The sequence below is a fragment of the Falco biarmicus genome, unplaced genomic scaffold (assembly GCF_023638135.1).
Source record: "Falco biarmicus isolate bFalBia1 unplaced genomic scaffold, bFalBia1.pri scaffold_27, whole genome shotgun sequence".
NCBI lineage: Eukaryota > Metazoa > Chordata > Aves > Falconiformes > Falconidae > Falco > Falco biarmicus.
Window position 1 is genome coordinate 932,920 of NW_026611833.1, and position 18,377 is coordinate 951,296.

The 18,377-nt window shown below is 51.8% G+C and overlaps 2 protein-coding genes across 2 annotated transcripts; both read right to left on the minus strand.

The window, feature by feature from the left end:
- Positions 1-2,866: 2,866 nt before the first annotated feature.
- On the minus strand, positions 2,867-11,231 carry LOC130143350 (tubulin alpha-3 chain-like). Its single transcript, XM_056326050.1, has 4 exons — positions 11,215-11,231; positions 5,131-5,348; positions 4,786-4,934; positions 2,867-3,961 (listed from the first exon to the last, which is right to left on the minus strand). Exons 1-4 carry the CDS (start codon positions 11,217-11,219, stop codon positions 2,981-2,983), a joined length of 1,353 nt encoding a protein of 450 aa, XP_056182025.1. The 5' UTR covers positions 11,220-11,231; the 3' UTR covers positions 2,867-2,980.
- Positions 11,232-11,976: 745 nt separating this feature from the next.
- On the minus strand, positions 11,977-12,447 carry LOC130143352 (urocortin-3-like). Its single transcript, XM_056326051.1, has one exon. The coding sequence runs from the start codon at positions 12,445-12,447 to the stop codon at positions 11,977-11,979; it is 471 nt and encodes a 156-aa protein (XP_056182026.1).
- Positions 12,448-18,377: the final 5,930 nt, after the last annotated feature.

Here is an 18,377-nt window from a genome sequence, read left to right on the forward strand (position 1 = left end):
GACTCTCCACGAATGCAGAGTATTCAGATCCATAGAGTTTAAGCTTTTCCAGTACCATAAAATTAAATGGTCTAGATGCAACCTCAGGCCATCAAACATGGTACAGCTACTCTGGCTGCCATGCCTTCCTCCTGCAGCATTCAGTTTATGGGTAGTGAGATGACCTGCCTTGCCAATGGACCACAAGGAAAACAGACCGTGTACTCCAAAACAGGACCCCTATCCAAGGGCATCTATACTGAGGAGAAGAAAAGTGCTCCCACCAAAAAAAAAAAATAAAAAAAAAATCAAGCAATCGTTACTCAGCTCCTGACCAAGTACCTAGGAGGGGAAGGCAGAGCTGGCATCACCTTGCCTGAGGTACTTTCTGCTTTGTCCACTCTTTTTTTGTTGGTTTTTTTTTCCTCTGGAGGGAGGTTTAGTCATCGCTTCAGGGTCTACATCAGTCCTCTTGAGAGAGGCATTTCCCAACACATAAAACTGCACCTGGTGGGGCCAGGAGGCACAGGAGAGCTCGTTCCCTCTTCTGCAGCCATCACACTGCCAGCTCCACCAGTGTTGCTCCCAAAGGCAGAGGGCAGTTGGAGGTGAGACAGCCCCCAGGATCTACCACTTCCATGACCTTGGGAGACTGCCACCCCCAGAAGCCCAGCTGAGTAATGGCAAGTAGAGACAGGCTTTAATAATAACCACCCCCCTCCACCCTTCCGTTGGGTTGTTTAAACCTTCCTCCAAAGCAAAGGCTGTCAGCCCTTCAATTACAGCCTGACTGCAGATCCAGCTTCCCCATCATATCTCAGCCAGCTCCCTTTCTTGGATCACTTACTGGGAGGGGAGTACCCAGTGGAGAAATAGCCTGCTGTGGTCCAGGGGAGCTGTAGCAATCAAGTTAATTCCCCTTTTTCAGCTTATTAGCTGTTCACAGGGATTCCTGCATCGCTTTTGCTGAGTGGCCATCACCCAGCACAAGAAGGAAGAAGTCTAATGCCAGAAACATCTCCCTGGTTTAGAGCTAGGACATTGTTTGGGTGCTTTCACAGGGCTCTGACAGACAGCAGAGGTATTTGAATTCTCATCTCAACTCCAGTTACGGTTCCAGGCAGGCCGGGGAATGCAGGACATAGATTGCTTTAGCAGGGCTCTGCACGGCAGCAAGGGACCAGGGAAACCCGATCCCACCCCCCTGCTATGCCTTGGAGCAGCAAGCAGCACAGAAAACCCAGAGCTGGCCGTTTCAGCACACTGACAGGGCACGGGCAGCCAGTGCTGAGCACAACCATCACTTCAACGTTCACTGTAACACGGCAGTCCCACCCCAGGGCAGATGGCTCACATCATGCTGTCACCCACCCCAGTTCACAGGGCTCCCCCCAGCATCTGCAAGCAGGAAAGCCCTACAGATAGGACTACAGTGACCAAGGCAACATGGGAACCACCCTGCAGCCACCACAAGCCAGAAGAAGATGTTTTGCTAATCACTATTTATTTAGTCAACTTTGTACATGCATGAGACTTGACCAAAGAGTTGCTTTCAGACAAGCTGTAGAGTTTCTAAGTCACAGTTCCTCAGACCCAGCCCACCAACTCCTTTCCCTGGGAGGGATTGGCAGACTAGGTTACAAAAAGCTTCTTCCAAGCTGCCTTCCCACAGGTAAAAATATTATTCTTCTCCATCTGCTGAGTCCCTTCCAACCTCCTCATAATCCTTCTCCAGCTCCCAATTATAGGAGGCAGCAACACATCTCCATCCTTCTAACCATCCCTGGCTGTACCTGCCAGTGCATCACTTTGGGAACATCTCCAGAATCACATCCCCATTAGGACAGGGGGCAGCTGTAGCTACAGGGTATGGAGGAGGTCTGGGGCAGAGGGAGACTGACTTCACTTTGAGACAGAACCCAGCATTAAAATGAGGAGTGGGTATACAACAAACAAATATGGTGTATAACTCCATGCAGCATGGAGCCAGCCATTCTCCTACCCCACAGGCTTATGAACACTCCTTCTCTATATCTTATCAGAGGCTTTTCATTGCTTTTCCTCCTGAGCCACTCCATCACATTGGCCTGGCACACCTCCTCAGGGCAAACTCCAACCCCAGGTGCACAGGACTGAGCTCATGCTTGCACCAACCCCTGAGCAAGACCCCAGTCTACAGCTACAGCACTGCTCCACCAGCCAGTACTTGCTCGGGCAACAAACAGGCTTTACCAAAGATGGTGAGGTAAAGCCCCACCAGAAAAGTACTTTTTGCCCAGGTGCCACTCCCTGTAATGGCACTGGTCAAACTGGGGGTTCCCTGTTCTCCCAGACATGCTTCCTCCAAGCTGCTCTTGGTGGCAAGAAGAACAGCATCCAGCTCCAGACAGACAAGTCCCTGCAGGATATAAGACACTTGCCTCACAGCAATAATTATTGTTGATGATCCTTACAGATGACCTGCCCAGAGCACACTCTTATCAGCATTTGCTGTTCTCCCCAGGACAACATCCACACAGAAGGGACCACCCCACAGAATAAATCTTCATTAAGTCCAAAGAACTCAGAGAAAGAAAATCTTTATTCAAATAATAATAATAAAAAAAGACAGTTGCATAGAAGTATACAGGTGCATTTCTAATTAAAAGGTGCTTTTACAGTAAAAGCTAGAGCAAGAGTTTGCCATTTTAGCCAAAGCAGGCAGCTTGCAACATTCCCCTGGATTAGAAATCCAGATCCTCTGCCTAGGCAGGATGCGTCCCCAGCACTAAGTCAGGCACCTATTCAGCTTCACTCACCAATAAACAGCAGTGTGATAAAGCTCAAGACACCCATGCTACAGAAGTGCACTATGAGAGCATAAACTATGCAAGCAGAAAAGGTATAATACGTCAAACAGTAGCATTGCTGTTCAGGACAACCCTTTAGCACCTCCAGGCACTCAGAACCAATTTAGCCTTATGACAGAGGACTGACTTCATTAAGAACAGACTGCAGTTCATTAATACTCATCCTCATCAGCCTCATCTTCTCCATCTGCAGAGTACCTTCCAACCTCCTCATAATCCTTCTCCAGGGCAGCCAGGTCCTCTCTGGCCTCTGAAAACTCCCCCTCCTCCATGCCCTCCCCCACATACCAGTGCACAAAGGCTCGCTTGGCATACATCAGGTCAAACTTGTGGTCCAGACGGGCCCATGCCTCCGCAATGGCCGTGGTGTTGCTCAGCATGCACACAGCCCGCTGCACCTTGGCCAGGTCTCCCCCAGGCACCACCGTGGGAGGCTGGTAGTTGATACCCACCTTGAAGCCTGTGGGGCACCAGTCCACAAACTGGATCGACCGGCGTGTTTTAATGGCTGCGATGGCTGCATTCACATCCTTGGGCACCACGTCACCTCGGTACAGCAGGCAGCATGCCATGTACTTGCCACGGCATGGGTCACACTTCACCATCTGGTTGGAGAACTCAAAGCAAGCATTGGTGATCTCCGGCACAGACAGCCGCTCATGGTAGGCTTTCTCTGCAGAGATGATGGGTGCATAGGTTGTGAGCGGGAAGTGTATCCGTGGGTAGGGCACCAGGTTGGTCTGAAACTCAGTCAGGTCAACATTCAGAGCACCATTGAATCTCAAGGAGGCAGTGACTGACGAGACTATCTGCCCAATCAGCCTGTTGAGGTTGGTGTAGGTGGGACGCTCAATGTCCAGGTTGCGGCTGCAGATGTCATAGATGGCTTCGTTGTCCACCATGAAGGAGCAGTCCGAGTGCTCCAGGGTAGTGTGGGTGGTGAGGACAGAGTTGTAGGGCTCCACCACTGCTGTGGAGACCCGTGGGGCTGGGTACACAGAGAACTCCAGCTTGGACTTCTTGCTGTACTCCACAGAGAGCCGTTCCATGAGAAGGGAGGTGAACCCAGAGCCTGTGCCTCCCCCAAAGCTATGGAAGACCAGGAATCCTTGGAGGCCACTGCACTGCTCAGTCTGGAGCACCAGGGAAAGAACCAGAAGGACCGAGTTAATGGAGTTATTGTGGTGTCCTTGGATTTAAGCTAAAGTTCTGTGTTTAACCATCAAGATCAAGTCTTTGGGCGTTTGTGGGTTTTGGTTTGTTTGGTTTTTTTTTTTTTTTTACTGCTTACACACAACCCTCTCACTTCTAGAAGGTGGGATCTGTTAGACACAGCAAATTAAGCTGCTTTTACATTATCTTCTACTTTTGGAGGAAAGGAGGCCTGGCCTGAGGGAGTGACGTATTAGGTCAGAGAGACTCACAATACTAACAGTCAAGAAGATTAGGAGAAGTCTGAAAGTCACTACAAGTTTCCACTTAAATCAAGTGTTATCACAGCACTTCTGAGGTCTGTGTGGGTGAAACCTTATGCTCCAGACACTATCACACTAGGGAAGAGAGGTCTAAGGGGAGCCACTATCCAGAAGCTGAGATGTGACATTGTTTGGGATAAGATTTTGGATCAGGATTGACACAGCAAACCCTACACACATTAGGGGAAAGCCCTCTTGCCTGGACAGTCAAGTCGCAGCTGCTTCTTTTCCTGCTTAAGCTGGGGGCATCTTGAGTCCCTGGTTTTCCCCTTAAGTCCCAAGCAGCAAGACCTACACCCACAGGCATCCCATTGTGTTGCTCCAGGTCACAGTGGCATTTTCAAGCCAACCAAGATATGCTTGGTTTAGTCTCACCACTGCCTCCCTCTCTCCACTCCAGCCACCCAGCCCATTGCATCTCTTGACAGCCAGGGCAAAAGCAACCAGAGCGCTATGCAGACGACCCTCCACAAGGTTTTTACCATTTTACGAGCTCTGTCAACAACAGAGTCAATGATCTCCTTCCCAACGGTGTAGCGGCCCCGAGCATAGTTGTTGGCAGCATCTTCTTTGCCACTGATGAGCTGCTCTGGGTGGAAGAGCGTGCGGTAGATCCCAGTCCTGATCTCATCTGGAGGGGATCGAGATCTCATGAGTGTCACTAGCATAAGATCTGCTGTCTACCAAGTTACTTGCACTAATTTAGAGGCAGTTTTACATGGTGAGGCTGCTAGCTTCCAAGAGTTTAGGTGGCCAACACCACACTTCAGGTACAGAGAAGTTATTGCCCCCACCCCCAAGAGTTTTGGAGACCTTCCATGACTTACCAATGACAGTAGACTCTAGGTCAACAAATATTGCCCTGGGTACATACTTCCCTGATCCTGTCTCACTGAAGAAGGTCCCAAAGGAAGAGTCTGCTTGCCCTGGGAATTCACTGGGGAAGAATCCATCTGGCTCAATCCCATGCTCCAGGCAATATAATTCCCAACAGGAATTGCCCATCTGGACACCAGCCTGGCCAATATGGATAGAAATACACTCCCTCTGCACAGGAATGGGAGAGAAGAGAAAGTTAGGAGTGTACACTGAGGAATTAGACTAAAGCGGGCACTTCTGAATGTCTTTATAGAGCATGTGGCTAACAACCTATGGACAAGAGGAACATTAACCCAGCTTGGTGGCAGCCAGGACACTTTCTCTGTAGCAGGCACCCGAGAGCTGCTGAACAACCCACAAATAAGCATTAGCACTTCAGAGAGATGCTGCAATCTCCCCAGCAAGGCAGATGCAGAGAGCAGGGTGTTGTGGCAGGTCCCTCTGCATCCCAACACTCATATTGCTCAAGAGCCCTGTTACAAGAAGCAGGCCACCACGCCCAGCTGCTGAATCTACAGTACATGGTGGCTATCAGGTCCAACTGCTCATGGTTTCTTCTCTTTGCTTTGCTGATCCTGCCTTGGGGCAGGAGACAGGGCACAGACAGCCTTCCCAGGTACTGTATCTGGTGCTCTCAGCTGCAGAGGAGGGAATGATTCAGCCCAGCCAGCCTTAGGCAGCAGTGGGAACACTCCCACCATGCTCCTCCCAGGGAGGTACAGGCAGACTTCTCCCTGCTCAGACAGCAGCAGCAGCCCTCTGCTTCTCTCTGATGGGAGAAGCCAGTGCTGTTGAGCTTCAAGAACTGACTGTCAGAGTAGTTTCTCATCTCCATTTAGATTAGATACAGCTATGCAGGATCACCGATTAGAGACAGCTGGAGAGAATCCAAGCAAGAGAGCATTTCTTCATTACCTCCATACAAGACTAGTAATTGCCCCATAAAGCAACTGCTCTTGGCTTGGCTAGAGAGGAGTCCCTGTACAGAAAGTGTGGTTGTGCTGTTGAACTCCTTGACACAGGAGGCTGTGAAACCCAGGCTTTTGGGCTCAAAGAGACTGGACTAGAGACTTCTACTGAGGCTTACTAAGGGAAAAAAACCACGTCCATTTCAAGAAGCCCTGAGCTACAAGATAAGAAAGTGTCAGATGGGCTTACCCAAACCTTAGTCTGCCTTCACCATCTGCTTTTAGCTGTGGCCTAGGCAGGACACTGCACCAGCACAGCAACTCTCAAGTTAACTTCTTGCAAGAAGCCTGGCACAGCAGGACCCCTACCAAGCACAGACACAGGGCAGCAACATCCTCCACTACAGCAGAGGGTCCTGCCCTGAGTGTTGATGTTTAATATAGCAGCCCTCAGCCACCACCACTGCACTTCTCTTCCTAAAACAGTCCCAGGACAGCCTTAGCCACCCCCAACGCCAAGGACAGAACAGGGATGCTGAACCAGTCTCCACAAGGAGAGACCTTCATCCCCTGTTCCAGGTCTGCCCCAGCCCCACAGCAGCACCAGATGGGCACCTAGCTCAGTCATGTATTGAATACCACCAGCAATACCTTCAAAATATCTTCACACAGAAGGATAAACAGGTCTGAAGGCATTTCAGCAGAGTAGCCCTCCCTAGGTCAGGAAGAGGGGGACACCAACATTTGCAAAGCCAACCCAGCACTGGACATGCCCAAGCACAAGCTCTGCGCCTTTAGGAACCCCTTGTCCAGGGCTCACATGCTCCCCCATACCCCACAACCAGTTTTACACCCACGGAAGCACACAGCCAGGGGCAAAACATCTCACTGGGAAAAAAAAGCCATCGCCAGCCTCACCCTCCTGCGGAGCCAGGCAGGACCAGCCCTGACTATCAGAGAGCAGACCCACAGCTACTCACCATTGCTCCAAACCTCCAGGACCCCTTACCACACTTAGAACCACCTCCCTGAGAGCACACCCTATCTGCCTCCCTCTTGGGCTTTTTATAGAAGGTAGAGCTGGGCTCTCTGCTAGAGGGGTCCCTCCTGTTCCCTCCTTGTGCAGCCACCTGCTGGCAAAGGGTTCAGGTGTTTCTGCTCCAGGAGGGATAGCCATGTGGGGTAATCAAGGTTCTTTGAAGGATTTGCACCTGCAAACCCATAGAGTTTGGAGTTTCTTTGGCTTTTAAATATTCATTCAGAATTGCTTTCCCTACGATGTCTAAGAGCACTTTCTGTGAAATCAGAAAAGGAGCTTTGAATGGTTATTTTTTGGGGGTGGGGGAGCATGTGGAATTATTTATTTATATATTTAAAGAATTATGCTAATTTTTAAAACTTTCGTTGCCATCCTCAGGGCTGGAAATGTGTTTTCTGTGTTCCATTGCCCTTTTCCAAATGCAAACAGCACGTCTGTTGAATCTCTTGGGGATGGACAGGAGTTGCAGAATGGGGCTCCTGCCCTGGGGTAATGTCATGGGGCTGGGATTGGTTCTCCAGCACTGGTGCCCCATGAGGAAGCCAGGCTCTCCCAGCTCCAGGGCAGTGTTGGCCCATCGAACGCAATCCAGCTGCCCTGGCTGTGCCTGAACTTTGCAGCATCCCCCTTTCCTGGCCCCAGGCCATTGACAGTGCAGAGAGTGGAGCTCTCCCCAGCCTGTCCCATGGAGATGGGCCTCACTGCCAGAGGGGAATGTAGGACCTGTGTGGTCCTGGAACACTGGTGGAGATGGGACTTTTCTGTTCCTCAGTGTCCCTTCTCTAAGATAGGGATAAGAGCTGTTAGGTGGCAAAAATTCATCAGAGATGCTGAGGCTGTTCTGTGATGTGGGGCTGATGGATGTCTGGGGGGACTTGGGACAGACAAGGAGAGAGGTGACAGTATATGGCATAATGCCAGGACTGAGGGGCACCAATGTGACCACCACTTTGCAAATGGACAATGGTTTTATTCTCCGTGCAGTATATAAAAAAGCAAAACCTCACGGACATGGGATGTCTCAGAGGCCAGAAACACAAGTTGTAAAATCTGATTTAGACTTAAGACATGGGGATGGGCTTTACGGGACCTACTAAGTCTCGTGGTCTGGTGCCCTGGATATGGGTGGTTTACCCTCTGCCCTACCACCTCTCTTGGGTTCAGTGGGAAAGTTGGGGTCTTCTAAGAAGAGGAACAGAAAATGGGACTGCCCCAGGGCACAACTCACAGAAAATGGTCAGGAAGGCAACAGTCCAGAGTCACAGCAAAAGCACGTGAGAGGGACATAGAGCAGAGCAAATCACCCATCCAGCAGCCAGTGGGTCTGCGGCTGAAACTGGGGGCAGTTTCTTATCCTTCTTCAAATAATTGGGTTGCTTTTGCATCTTTATGTGCTCCTATTCATATCACAAATCGTGTTGACAGAGTTCCATGCAGAGCTCCTGGGTGGCCGGGGGTAGCCCTGTTCCTGGAAGAGTTGGTTACAGCTGGCCCAGCTCAGAGCAGGACCGGACATCCCAGGAGTGGGACAAAACATTCCAAGAATGGGACAGGACATCCCAGAAGCAGGCTTTGATGCCACCAGGGATGGCTCCCTCTAGGTGTATCTGCAGCCTGAAGTGCATCTCACCACCCTGCTTAGGGATCATCTCCTGATATAACTCTGCCATGTTCCCTTGCTCTCTGTCCCGAGGTGCATGGGCAAACTCTGCCTGTGGTTGCTGCTGGAAATCATCTTGGTTTTTTTAGCCAAGACCCCATGGATGTGAGTGTGGATACCTCCTTGCACAGTGGGAGTGCATTTTTGGCCAGATGCTTGATGCCCATTGAGTTACACTGCCTGAATCCCTTCCTCAGCCAGATGGGCATGGGACCTCCTTGATCCCAGGATGAGGTTCAGGATCTGCTGTCCTTGGGGGCTGTCTAAATCACTGCAGCATCTCTGGTTTGCTCTGGTGTGGGTGAAAGAAGCCTCTGAGCATTATCATGTGGAGGAGGAGAAGGAGGACGAGGGCATTCCTGGAGGTCTGGGAAGAGCTGGCTGCCTGGGGTAAGGATTATGAAGAGACTGGAGGGGACCTGGCAATGGAGGCAGGCAGGTATGTTGTGAGTGTGCAGCAACTGTGCACCCATGCCTGAGCAAACCTCTCTTTTTGAGTGCAATACCAAGACTTCCTGCATGAAACGGCAGGAAAGACCAAATCCTCACCTGGCTTTTACAAAACTGCACATATCACCCCAATCAACAATGATGTCTTTTCCAAGCACAGCAGCCTTGGCTCTACATGTTCCCAGGCACAGATGGGTGCTGATGGAGATTTCAGTGCTCCTATTTCTATCCAGCTTCCTCAGGAAATCTGGCTCCTCCAACATCTGCATGTGTTTCAGCCCCTCCAAGCAACCCCTGGTCTCGCTTGGCAGAGGTTGAGAAGGAGGATTAATTTTGGGAGGGTTCGTCCAAGCCAGTGCCGGGTGTGTGTGAGACTCCCTGGCGGGGATGCAGCTGGGGATGGAGGATCTCTGCTTTCCCCATCACTCACTATCAGCTGGTATCTGCTGTCCCTGTCTCAGCTTTGCACGTGCAAGCACAGCCTGGTGCCAGCAAACACCTTGGCTCATCTGCTTCCGTGGTGTCACTTCAATGTTAATTGCCTTCATTAAAGGGGATCAGAAGCTCACTGAGCTCACTCAGCGTGAGCCCCAGGCGTGTGATGTTTTGATTTCCAGGCACCAGTGGGGCTGAGATATTCCCATTGTCTAACCTGGTGCTGGAGAAGGACCTCAAAACCAGGGATGGTGCAGATCCCCATGGCAGCTGGTGGGGGACAAAAGCCTGTTCCCAGCCTGGACCAGTGCTTTACTGGAGCTCACTGGGGAGCACAGGGGAAAGTCTTTTCAACTTTCTGCTCAGAGCAATGATTTCTCCCTCGGCTCTGAGCAAATCCCTGTTGCTCCTTGCTGCCCAAGGTTACTCTAGACATCTCTGCACCAGAAAAGGCTGAACTCTGACAACCTGGGGCACCTCTGGACAACCCCACAAAGGAACGAGAGTATGTCCAGCTGGGTGCCCAGACAGGTCTGACTTTGCTGTACCCTGCTTTGCCTGACCAGATGTGAGTGGGCGTGTGTGCCTCAGTTTCCCTGGGTGTAAAATGGGGACAATGCCTATGTCCTGCTGAACGAGAGCTCAACATACCAGTGGGGGATAGATGTGTAGGGTGTTGGGCTATAAAAATGTATAAAGCTATATACATAAAGTGTACTTAAAGGTCAATATAGTGCAAGGCTACAGCGGATTGCAACAAGGAAAGACCTCGCCTGTACACCCTTGGAGCTGAGGCAGGAGGAGGCCATTGCACAGAGATGCTGTGGGCATGTTGGTGGGTCGTCTGCTGGAGATGTGTGCTATGAGAGGAAGATGCTGAAGGGCCTGGTGTACTCCTTTTTTTTTGTTTTTGCTTTTGGGGGTTGGGTCCTGAGTCCCTGGTCTGTGGATCGTCTAGGATCCTTGACCACCTGAGCATGGGCTTGCTGGGGCCGAATTCAGCTGTGTTGCCTCCTCTGGGTGCTTGGTGGGGCGGCGAGGAGATGCCTCCACCTACATCTCCTCAGATGGAGCTGGTGAGTCCATCTGCCAACCCTTCAACTGGAGATCTATCCCCTCTTAATGTCCCCCCGGAGTGCTCTGGCCATGCCCTAGATGGAGCTGGTGGGAGCTGCTTTGTTGCTTTTGATAAACATCTTCTGGGAAAGAAAGGCCAAATTCTCTCCATCTCCCATGCCTGCTACATGCAGAGATGGAGGTCAGAAGATGAAGTTTCATCTTGGAGCGGGGCTGGGAGGTGAAGAGAATGGCAGATTTAGAGGAAGGGATAAATAGTCTAAGGTGAAGGGGTGGGAGCTTGGTGAGCTGGGCTTCAGTGGAAGGTGGAAAAGAACAGCGTGAATGTTTGTGTTGTTGAATGTTGAAGTCTGCGCATAGGGAGCTGAAGCTCTACCAACTGAAAAACCGGTACAGAGGTCTACCAGGAAAGGCAGAGTGGTGGGAAAGGTGGGCAGGGATAGACTGGGCAACATGGACAGACCCCATGAGGTGGATCTGGAGCAGCCAGGGAGGCACCTGCAGCTCTTGGGGTCCAGACTCACCTGAGGCCGTGGGGTGGCCCTGACCAGTGCCAAGTGATGACTTGGGAACACTTGTGAAGGGCCATGTGGATCGGAAGGTTGATGCTGTCCCAGCTGCAACTGCTGAAGGTGCTGGTGGGGAAAGGAGTGGTTGTAAAACAACCTTAAAACCTAGAGAGTCCCCAGAAGGGGAAACTGGGAAATTCCTCTTGAGGTCCCCTGCCCATTCTTGCTTTTCCCTTTCCAATGCAGTAATGATTGTGTGTAGGGACAACTTGTGTATGGAGAATTTGGGAGGGAGTAGGGTCTGGATGGTGGTGGAGACAGGGCCATGAAGTTGAGCTGGAGGGAGGTTTTGGAAACCCAGTGGGCCCAGACAGGCCTGATCGAGCACCCAGTGGAGGCGATGGGATAACAAAGCACTGGAAACTCAAGAGATTGTAGCTTTAATTAGAGACCTTCCTGAGGCAATGCGTCCCTTTGCCCTGCTGCAGACACAAGCCTCTTCCCCGCGCGTGGAAATGTCCAGGAGGAGGGATGGAGGAGATCAGGAAGGAGAGAAGGAGGAAGAAGAGGTATGAAAGTTAGGTAGCTCTATGGGTCAAAAATATACAACACTGATATCGTACACGGCCATCAGTCCTGTCTGGCCAGCAAGCTGGGGCCAGGTGGTGGCCCCTTGCAGCCAGCCCAGCTCTGAGTCCCCCCTGCCCTGTGGGGGGTCACTTCCGCCACCCGATTTGGGCCACGAGGTGAGCATTGGCGGCGGCCTTTGCCCGCAGGTTCTTGGCTTTGGCGATGTTGAAGAGAATGTTCATGATGTTGGTGGGGACGTCGAGGGAGAGGGTGACCTTGGTGCGGCGGTCGCTCTTGGCCCGGTTTTGGTACGTCTTCCCCTTTACCTGTGCCTGGGAGACATATTTGTAATGGCCTTCACCTGGGAACGTCCTTTTCCCCATCTCTTCATCCACCGCATCCTCCCCCACCTCCTCACCTGACACCTCCTCTGGCGATGGCAAGTCGAAACTGCGCTTGTCCAAGATGGTGTTTTCTTCTGGGCGGCTCTTCTGGGCTTCAGCAAGGGCCGCATTAAGGCAGCTGAAGATAGAGGCGGCGCTGTAGAGGTGGAGAGCTTGGCCAGTCTCGGCAGCACAGAGGAGGGCAAGGAGGAGCAGCAGCCTGGTGTGGGCCATTGTGGTGGCCTGCCCAATGGAGAGAGTGAGGGGAGGGCAGAGATGGGCATGAGCATCCTGCCGGGCCCAGGATAGAGCACCATTGTCTCCCCATCCTCCCACATCCCATAGACCTGGGTCCCTCTCCCAGATTCTGCACTCTTGGTTTCACCTCCCAGGTCTCCCCCATCCCCTCTAATGGTTAGGACAGGTGGGTGGGAATCAGTTGTCCTGGGGCCTCCTCCTCCAAGGTGCAATCCCCCAGCCCTTGGTTTTGGGGTGCTGGGTGGGAGGTGGAATGTCCAAAATGCTTTGCAAAGCTGCAGTCTCCATGAAGGAAAGGATTTGGCCATCCATTTGCTGAAGCACCAGTGCCTGCTGCAGGAGAGACGGTTTCTACTGTGGGTACCTCCTTGCCTGGAGGAATCTCATTGCAGCCTCCCTGCAGCCCTCTCTACCTTGCTAACTCCTCCATGGAGTAACTGTGGGTACCACCAGGTGCTGTAAAGGTGGGTTTTCCTTTCAGCTCCTCTCTGGTCAGTCTGAAGCCACCAGAGATGTTTCTGTGCTCTTTGAAACCAGAACTTGCCCTTCCACCTGTTCACAAAACTCCTTCTGAAAAGGGCATGAAGAGTGGGGGACAGTCAGCCCCAGTGCTGGAGGTGTGATCTGCCACCAGTCCACTGTGATGGCCCCATGTCCCTTCTCCAGCCCTGACCCTGGGTGCTCCAGGGCTGCCTGTTACCCCATGGCTCCATGCCCAGGACCCCCCTCCACCCTGCGTTCAGGATGGGCTGCCCCATCTGATGGCCCATCTAGGGTGCAGTCCCCCTGTGGACAGCCCTGCCTGGGGACCTGGGGCCACCTCCAAAATAACATCATAGCAGCGTCACTCCCTGCTTGAAAGACAGTCATTTCTGGGCCTTGAGGGGGACTGAAAACCTTGGGATAACCCTCCTGCTCCACAAAACCTCCCCATCTCTGAGTCCTGTCTCTCCCAGAAGCGACCCATTGCCCTGTATACCCACCCGACCATTCAAAAAGACCACCGAAAAGGCCACAGGGGATCTCATGGTGAGGGTCTTTGCCCCTGTCGAGGTCAGAAAAGTGTCCCTGGGGCCAGCCCTGAGGGCACATGGCCCCTCCAAGCGCCTGGAGGTGTGCTGGCATTCCCGATCTTCAGACCCCACCTTGTGGCAAGGGCACCGCATGGCAAGCCCTGGCCAGGGGACAGTCCCCGGGGGTGCAGGGCCCTGCCTGGGGCTGGGGTTTCATCACTGATTTGGGGTCACGAACTGCTAATTTATTTCCCATGGGGACAGGAGTGTGGAGGTGTCAGGGAGGCTGGGGAAGCCCGTGGGAAGTTCTTTCAGAGCAGGATGGCTCCCTTGGGTCTCCATGGATGTCTGTGTCTTTGGGGATGGAGTATGTGCATCTTCTGGGTATGGAGGCTGTGCACCACTGCATAAGGGGCTGCTGGGTGGGGGAGATGTCCTCAGACCCATCAAAATCAAGTCAAATCACTTGCCCTAGGAGTTGTCACCCTGGACCTGCTCTTCTTCCCCCTGAGCCGCGGTCCCTGAAACTGCTGTCACTTTAACTGTCCATCACCGTCCTGTGGAGGGGGAGACTGGGACAGGTTTATCCCCTTAACCCTGCCCTTTGCAGTCCCTCAGAGGGGGAGAATGGGGCAGGTCGTACAGGCAGGATTTGAAGGACCTGTTTAATTTCCACTCCTTTGCCTCACATGCCCCTGCACAAAACCCCACAGAGACACACACACCCCCCCCCAGGCAACAGCCACCCCCTTAACTCTGCCCTGTGTCCAGAAGAGAGACAGAGGACATGCAGCAGCCATGGCACGACCCAGGCAGCACGGGGGAGGAAACCTTTCCCCAGGCACACAGCCCCCATGCAAGAGCAATTCAGGGCCCAAACCTCTCCTTCCTTCAGCCCCAATTCAGACATGTAAACACTGGGACTTAGTTTTTTGCTTGCAAAAGCTTAACAGGATGAAGATCTTTCTCCTACCCCAAAACCTCCCCCTTTGCAGCTGCGTTTCAGCCTCAGAAGGAACAGTCCCCCTCACAAAAAAAAAAAAAAAAAAAGAAAATCCTGGCAGCCCCTGCTAGCAGGGTGGGTGGCATGAATTTAGAGGCTGCTAAATTTCTCACCCTTGTCTACAACCCCTGCTCTCCCTGGGACCCTGGTCCTGAGCTGCTGGGTGGAGAGGCAGAATATCTTCAAAAGGCCTTGCAGAGCTGGCACAGCTGCTGGGAGAGACTGAGCTGGTGTGAGCTGCCGCTGCCCTCTCCAGAGCCGCGGAGCAGCGGCTCCTCCTTGCCTCTGTTTCACAGCTGCCTCAAACGGGTGGCTTGGCCCGGCAGCCAGCTCGGGCTTTTTACACTTAGCAAAACTCTTCGGGGACCTTGGCTGAGTGAGGGGAAAGGCAGAACAAGGGGGTAACGTGGCTGAAATGCAATTCCCCCGGCCCCCGAAAAAAGCAGGAAAAGAAGAAACCCCACATGCGGTGGATCTGAGGAAGTCTGAGTTAAACCTGCCGCTGCCGGAGGGTGACCTGCGGGTGCCATTCCTCAGGGTGGAAATTGCCGGGATGCCCGTGAGCAATTTACAGGCATTACATTGAGGTGGTGCCGACAGCCGCGGCAGGACCATCTGTATCAGCTGAAGATCTGCTCTCAGCTTTAAAGAGAAACGTCTATTGCTCCAGCAAGGCAGCTCCGGCAAAGTGGGGACAAAGCGATGTGCTGGTTGTCTTGGGCTCCTCGGCAGCAGAGGCGCTGGATTAAAGCTATTTTCTTCCCCGTCAGAAAGTAAGTCTGGAATAAAATACTACTGTGGATGAGACCTATAGACTCTTAAAACTCTTTCTGTCTGATGCTGCCTCCACTTTCCTAATGAATCTCTCCTGACAGTGCTGATTCTTGGGCTCCAAAATTCAAGCTGACCCAGTGGGGACAGGGCTGTGCCCTTGTCACCTCCCCATTCCTTTAATCATAGCAGTGATTTAGATCTCTACTTTTCAGTTTCCCACAATTTCCAAACCTTTCCCATGCTGCCCAGCCTGATTGGTCTCAAAAAAATTTTATAATAATAAAAAAGAAATTTTTTTGCTTAGGAGTGATAGTGAGGGGATTCTCTTAACACAATTATCTTGAATTGCTTTTCCCTGTCCTGCTATTTTTTTCTTTTTAATTTTTTCTTTTTTTTTTTCTTTTTTCTTTTTTTTTTTTCAGAGAAATGTGGGACCTGATCTCCCGAGGAAAGCACTGAAATATTTAAAGTTTGTGCAAATGAAGGTGGCTGCTGGTTAGTAAATGAAATCCAGGCACTCACCTGGTAGTCCTTGGTGGTCGCGATGGGAAGGGGTTTCTGCGGTCTCACTCTGAGGAGAGAGGCATCAGGCGCGGTCCCCTCAACTTCTGCACCCTTGCTTTTCTTTTATTGTTATTAAGAGGGCTGTGATATTTTTTCTCTCTATGGAAACGCTTTCCCCCTCCCTCGTGTATATATAAAAATGAGCGATCACGGGGTTTGCGTCGTAACTCCAGACGTGGTGCCTTCATTTGGGTATGATTTCATTAAAATGAAATCAGAGGGAGCTGGCAACGTCACAGGGCTGCGGTGCCTCTCCCCATTCAGAAGGGAAAAAGGGGGCGGGGGAGGGAAGACGTCTGAATCTGACAGCCTGGGAAGAGTCACCCGAAAAAGAGGCTGTTGCCAGTGCCGGGACTTTGGAGGATCACGCAGACATACTTTTCCCCCTGCTTCTCCAGGTAGCCAGGCACTTGGTGCAAAGATATTTTAAATGCAGAGGTTTTAATGCCTGTTGGGGTTTGCGGTACTGATTAACAGTGTTATCCCAATTAATGTGTTTCTGTTTGAAGAATGGGGCTGGTGCAGCACCTTGGCAGCATTTTGCTCCAGGTCGCCGCTTGTAACTGCCGTCCAAAGCAGGGACAGAATTGCCCTGCTCACACTGGTCTACCTCTGCCTGGTTTCCCATCTCTAGAGGGTTTTCTTCTCCCATGCAGGCAGGAAAATCTATGGAAGACTGAAATTTCGTGAAACTTCTTCCAGGATGTGGTAGCATGGTCCCAGGTGCAGCATGGAGGTAGGGATAATGTATGTCTCGAAAAAAACCACCCTAAAACTCCCAAACCCACTGAGGTCCAGCAGAATTAACTCAGATTGCACCGAGCAGCAGCAAGTCAGGAAACACCCCTAGCCTGGGTTCCCAGTAGCGCTCTGGTCCTGGTGTGGTCAGAGGTCTCCTGAAATGCCCCATGGCACTGGTTTGCAAGCAAAGGTGCTTTGTGCTACAAAAAGGATGGGGATGGAGATCTCCCTGCTGGAAGCAGGTGTTGCTCCATGTGAGCCTGACATGAGACACCCGAAGGAGTCAGGTCTCTGGTGGAGGGTCCCTCTGATGGCCACCACAGATTTGCAGCTAGGATGGGGGGTCCTGGTGGCCCCAGAACTCTGCTCAGCCCTGCCTGCTTATCAGAGCTCCTCTCTGAAACCTGCTTGGAAATGCCATTGTTACCTTCTTCCAGCAAAGGGCTGGTGCTGTGCAGTTATCCCTCGGAAGGAACAAATTCTACCAAAAGTGGGGAAAATCCTCTGAGCAACCACAAGAAAAGTAATAGCAGCCAACAGTGGCCCTGGATGGGCTCCAAGTTAGGAAGGGGAGATGTTCTTGCTCCTGGACCACACCAGTGATGGTCAGAGCAGCTCCTTTGGAGAAGAGGAGCCATGATTGTGGATATTCTAGGATGAGCATCTTTGAGCTTCTTTCCCAGCCCCTGAAGATGCTGGCTGTTATCTGAGAGGCAGCGACCAGTAACACTGAGAGCTCCCCTTTGGCTTCAGTCCTGGGTTGAGCATTTTCCCCTTAATCACCTACAGCTGTTGGCTGAGACACATCAGGATCCACCGCTCCAGCAATTCACTCCTCTTTCATTTTCATTTGAAGCTTTCATCTCCTGGACTGACGTTTTCTTTTCCCCTCCTTCACTGGGACCTGGAAGGCAGTTTGGTTATCCAAATCTTTGGAGACTTTGGACGTATTTCTGGGCAAGCAAAGCCACTTGCAGACTTTAACACAAAGAGCTGGGTAGGAAACTCCTTTAGAGGGACTTCTTCCCAGCAAAAGAGAGGGAAAACACCATCTGGCCCGCAGTCCTCTCTCCCTTCCCTCTGGCAAACACTTGTGGGCTCATTTATTGCAGAGGCACGAGCTTTCTCTAAGGGCTGCATGGTCCCTGGAGCTGATGAAACCCTTCAGCTCATGCTCTGCAGTGAGGAAGCGGTGATAGATGAGAGCTATTTCCAACCTGTCCCCTGCGGTGGAGGTCCATTAAAAATGATTTCCCCTTGTGGTCATCGTGGATGCATGAGTGCTGATCCTCAGCAGCCTTCGCTTCCCCCTGCTTGGCTTGTGTCCTGCCTTTCCTTGACGTCCACGGGGTAAGAAGGGCTTGAGTCAGCACCGTTACCTGGTAGCTTAATTAGTGTTGGTGGATCAGGGGACATTGCAGGGCAAGACCTGAAGCTTGGCAGGAGGTATCTAACTAGCTTTTTGAAATATATGCAATTCTTTGGGTGGTGCTAAGCTCCACCCAGGTTTGACTCAACCTGGGATTGACTACCCATGGAAGAAAGCTTTGTGCATGGGCTGGACAGTGAGGGCTTTGCCAGTGTTTCTCTCCCATCATGCCTCCTTGGAGAGGTGTGTATTGCATCCTTCCGCCCCCTGAGGGCTGCAGATGTTTGCTATGGTCCTTGCAGAATGATCGGGAGACCCTTGGACCCTGTTTGGCTTAGACGACTGATGGCCCTGCATGCTTCAGGCTGGGTTATGAACTCACCGCCCCTGATTTTGTTGGTCTGGAGATTGAAGAACGGGGTTGACCATGTAAATACATGTG

Excerpts from the sequence above, each read along its gene's own strand:
- LOC130143350 (XM_056326050.1), bottom strand. Across the intron at positions 4,935-5,130 it reads CCTAGAGTCTACTGTCATTG|ATGAGATCAGGACTGGGATC; the intron begins GTAAGTCATGGA and ends GATCCCCTCCAG. Across the intron at positions 3,962-4,785 it reads TTGACAGAGCTCGTAAAATG|ACTGAGCAGTGCAGTGGCCT; the intron begins GTAAAAACCTTG and ends CTGGTGCTCCAG.
- LOC130143352 (XM_056326051.1), bottom strand. The coding sequence starts at position 12,447 with ATGGCCCACACCAGGCTGCTGCTCCTCCTTGCCCTCCTCTGTGCTGCC.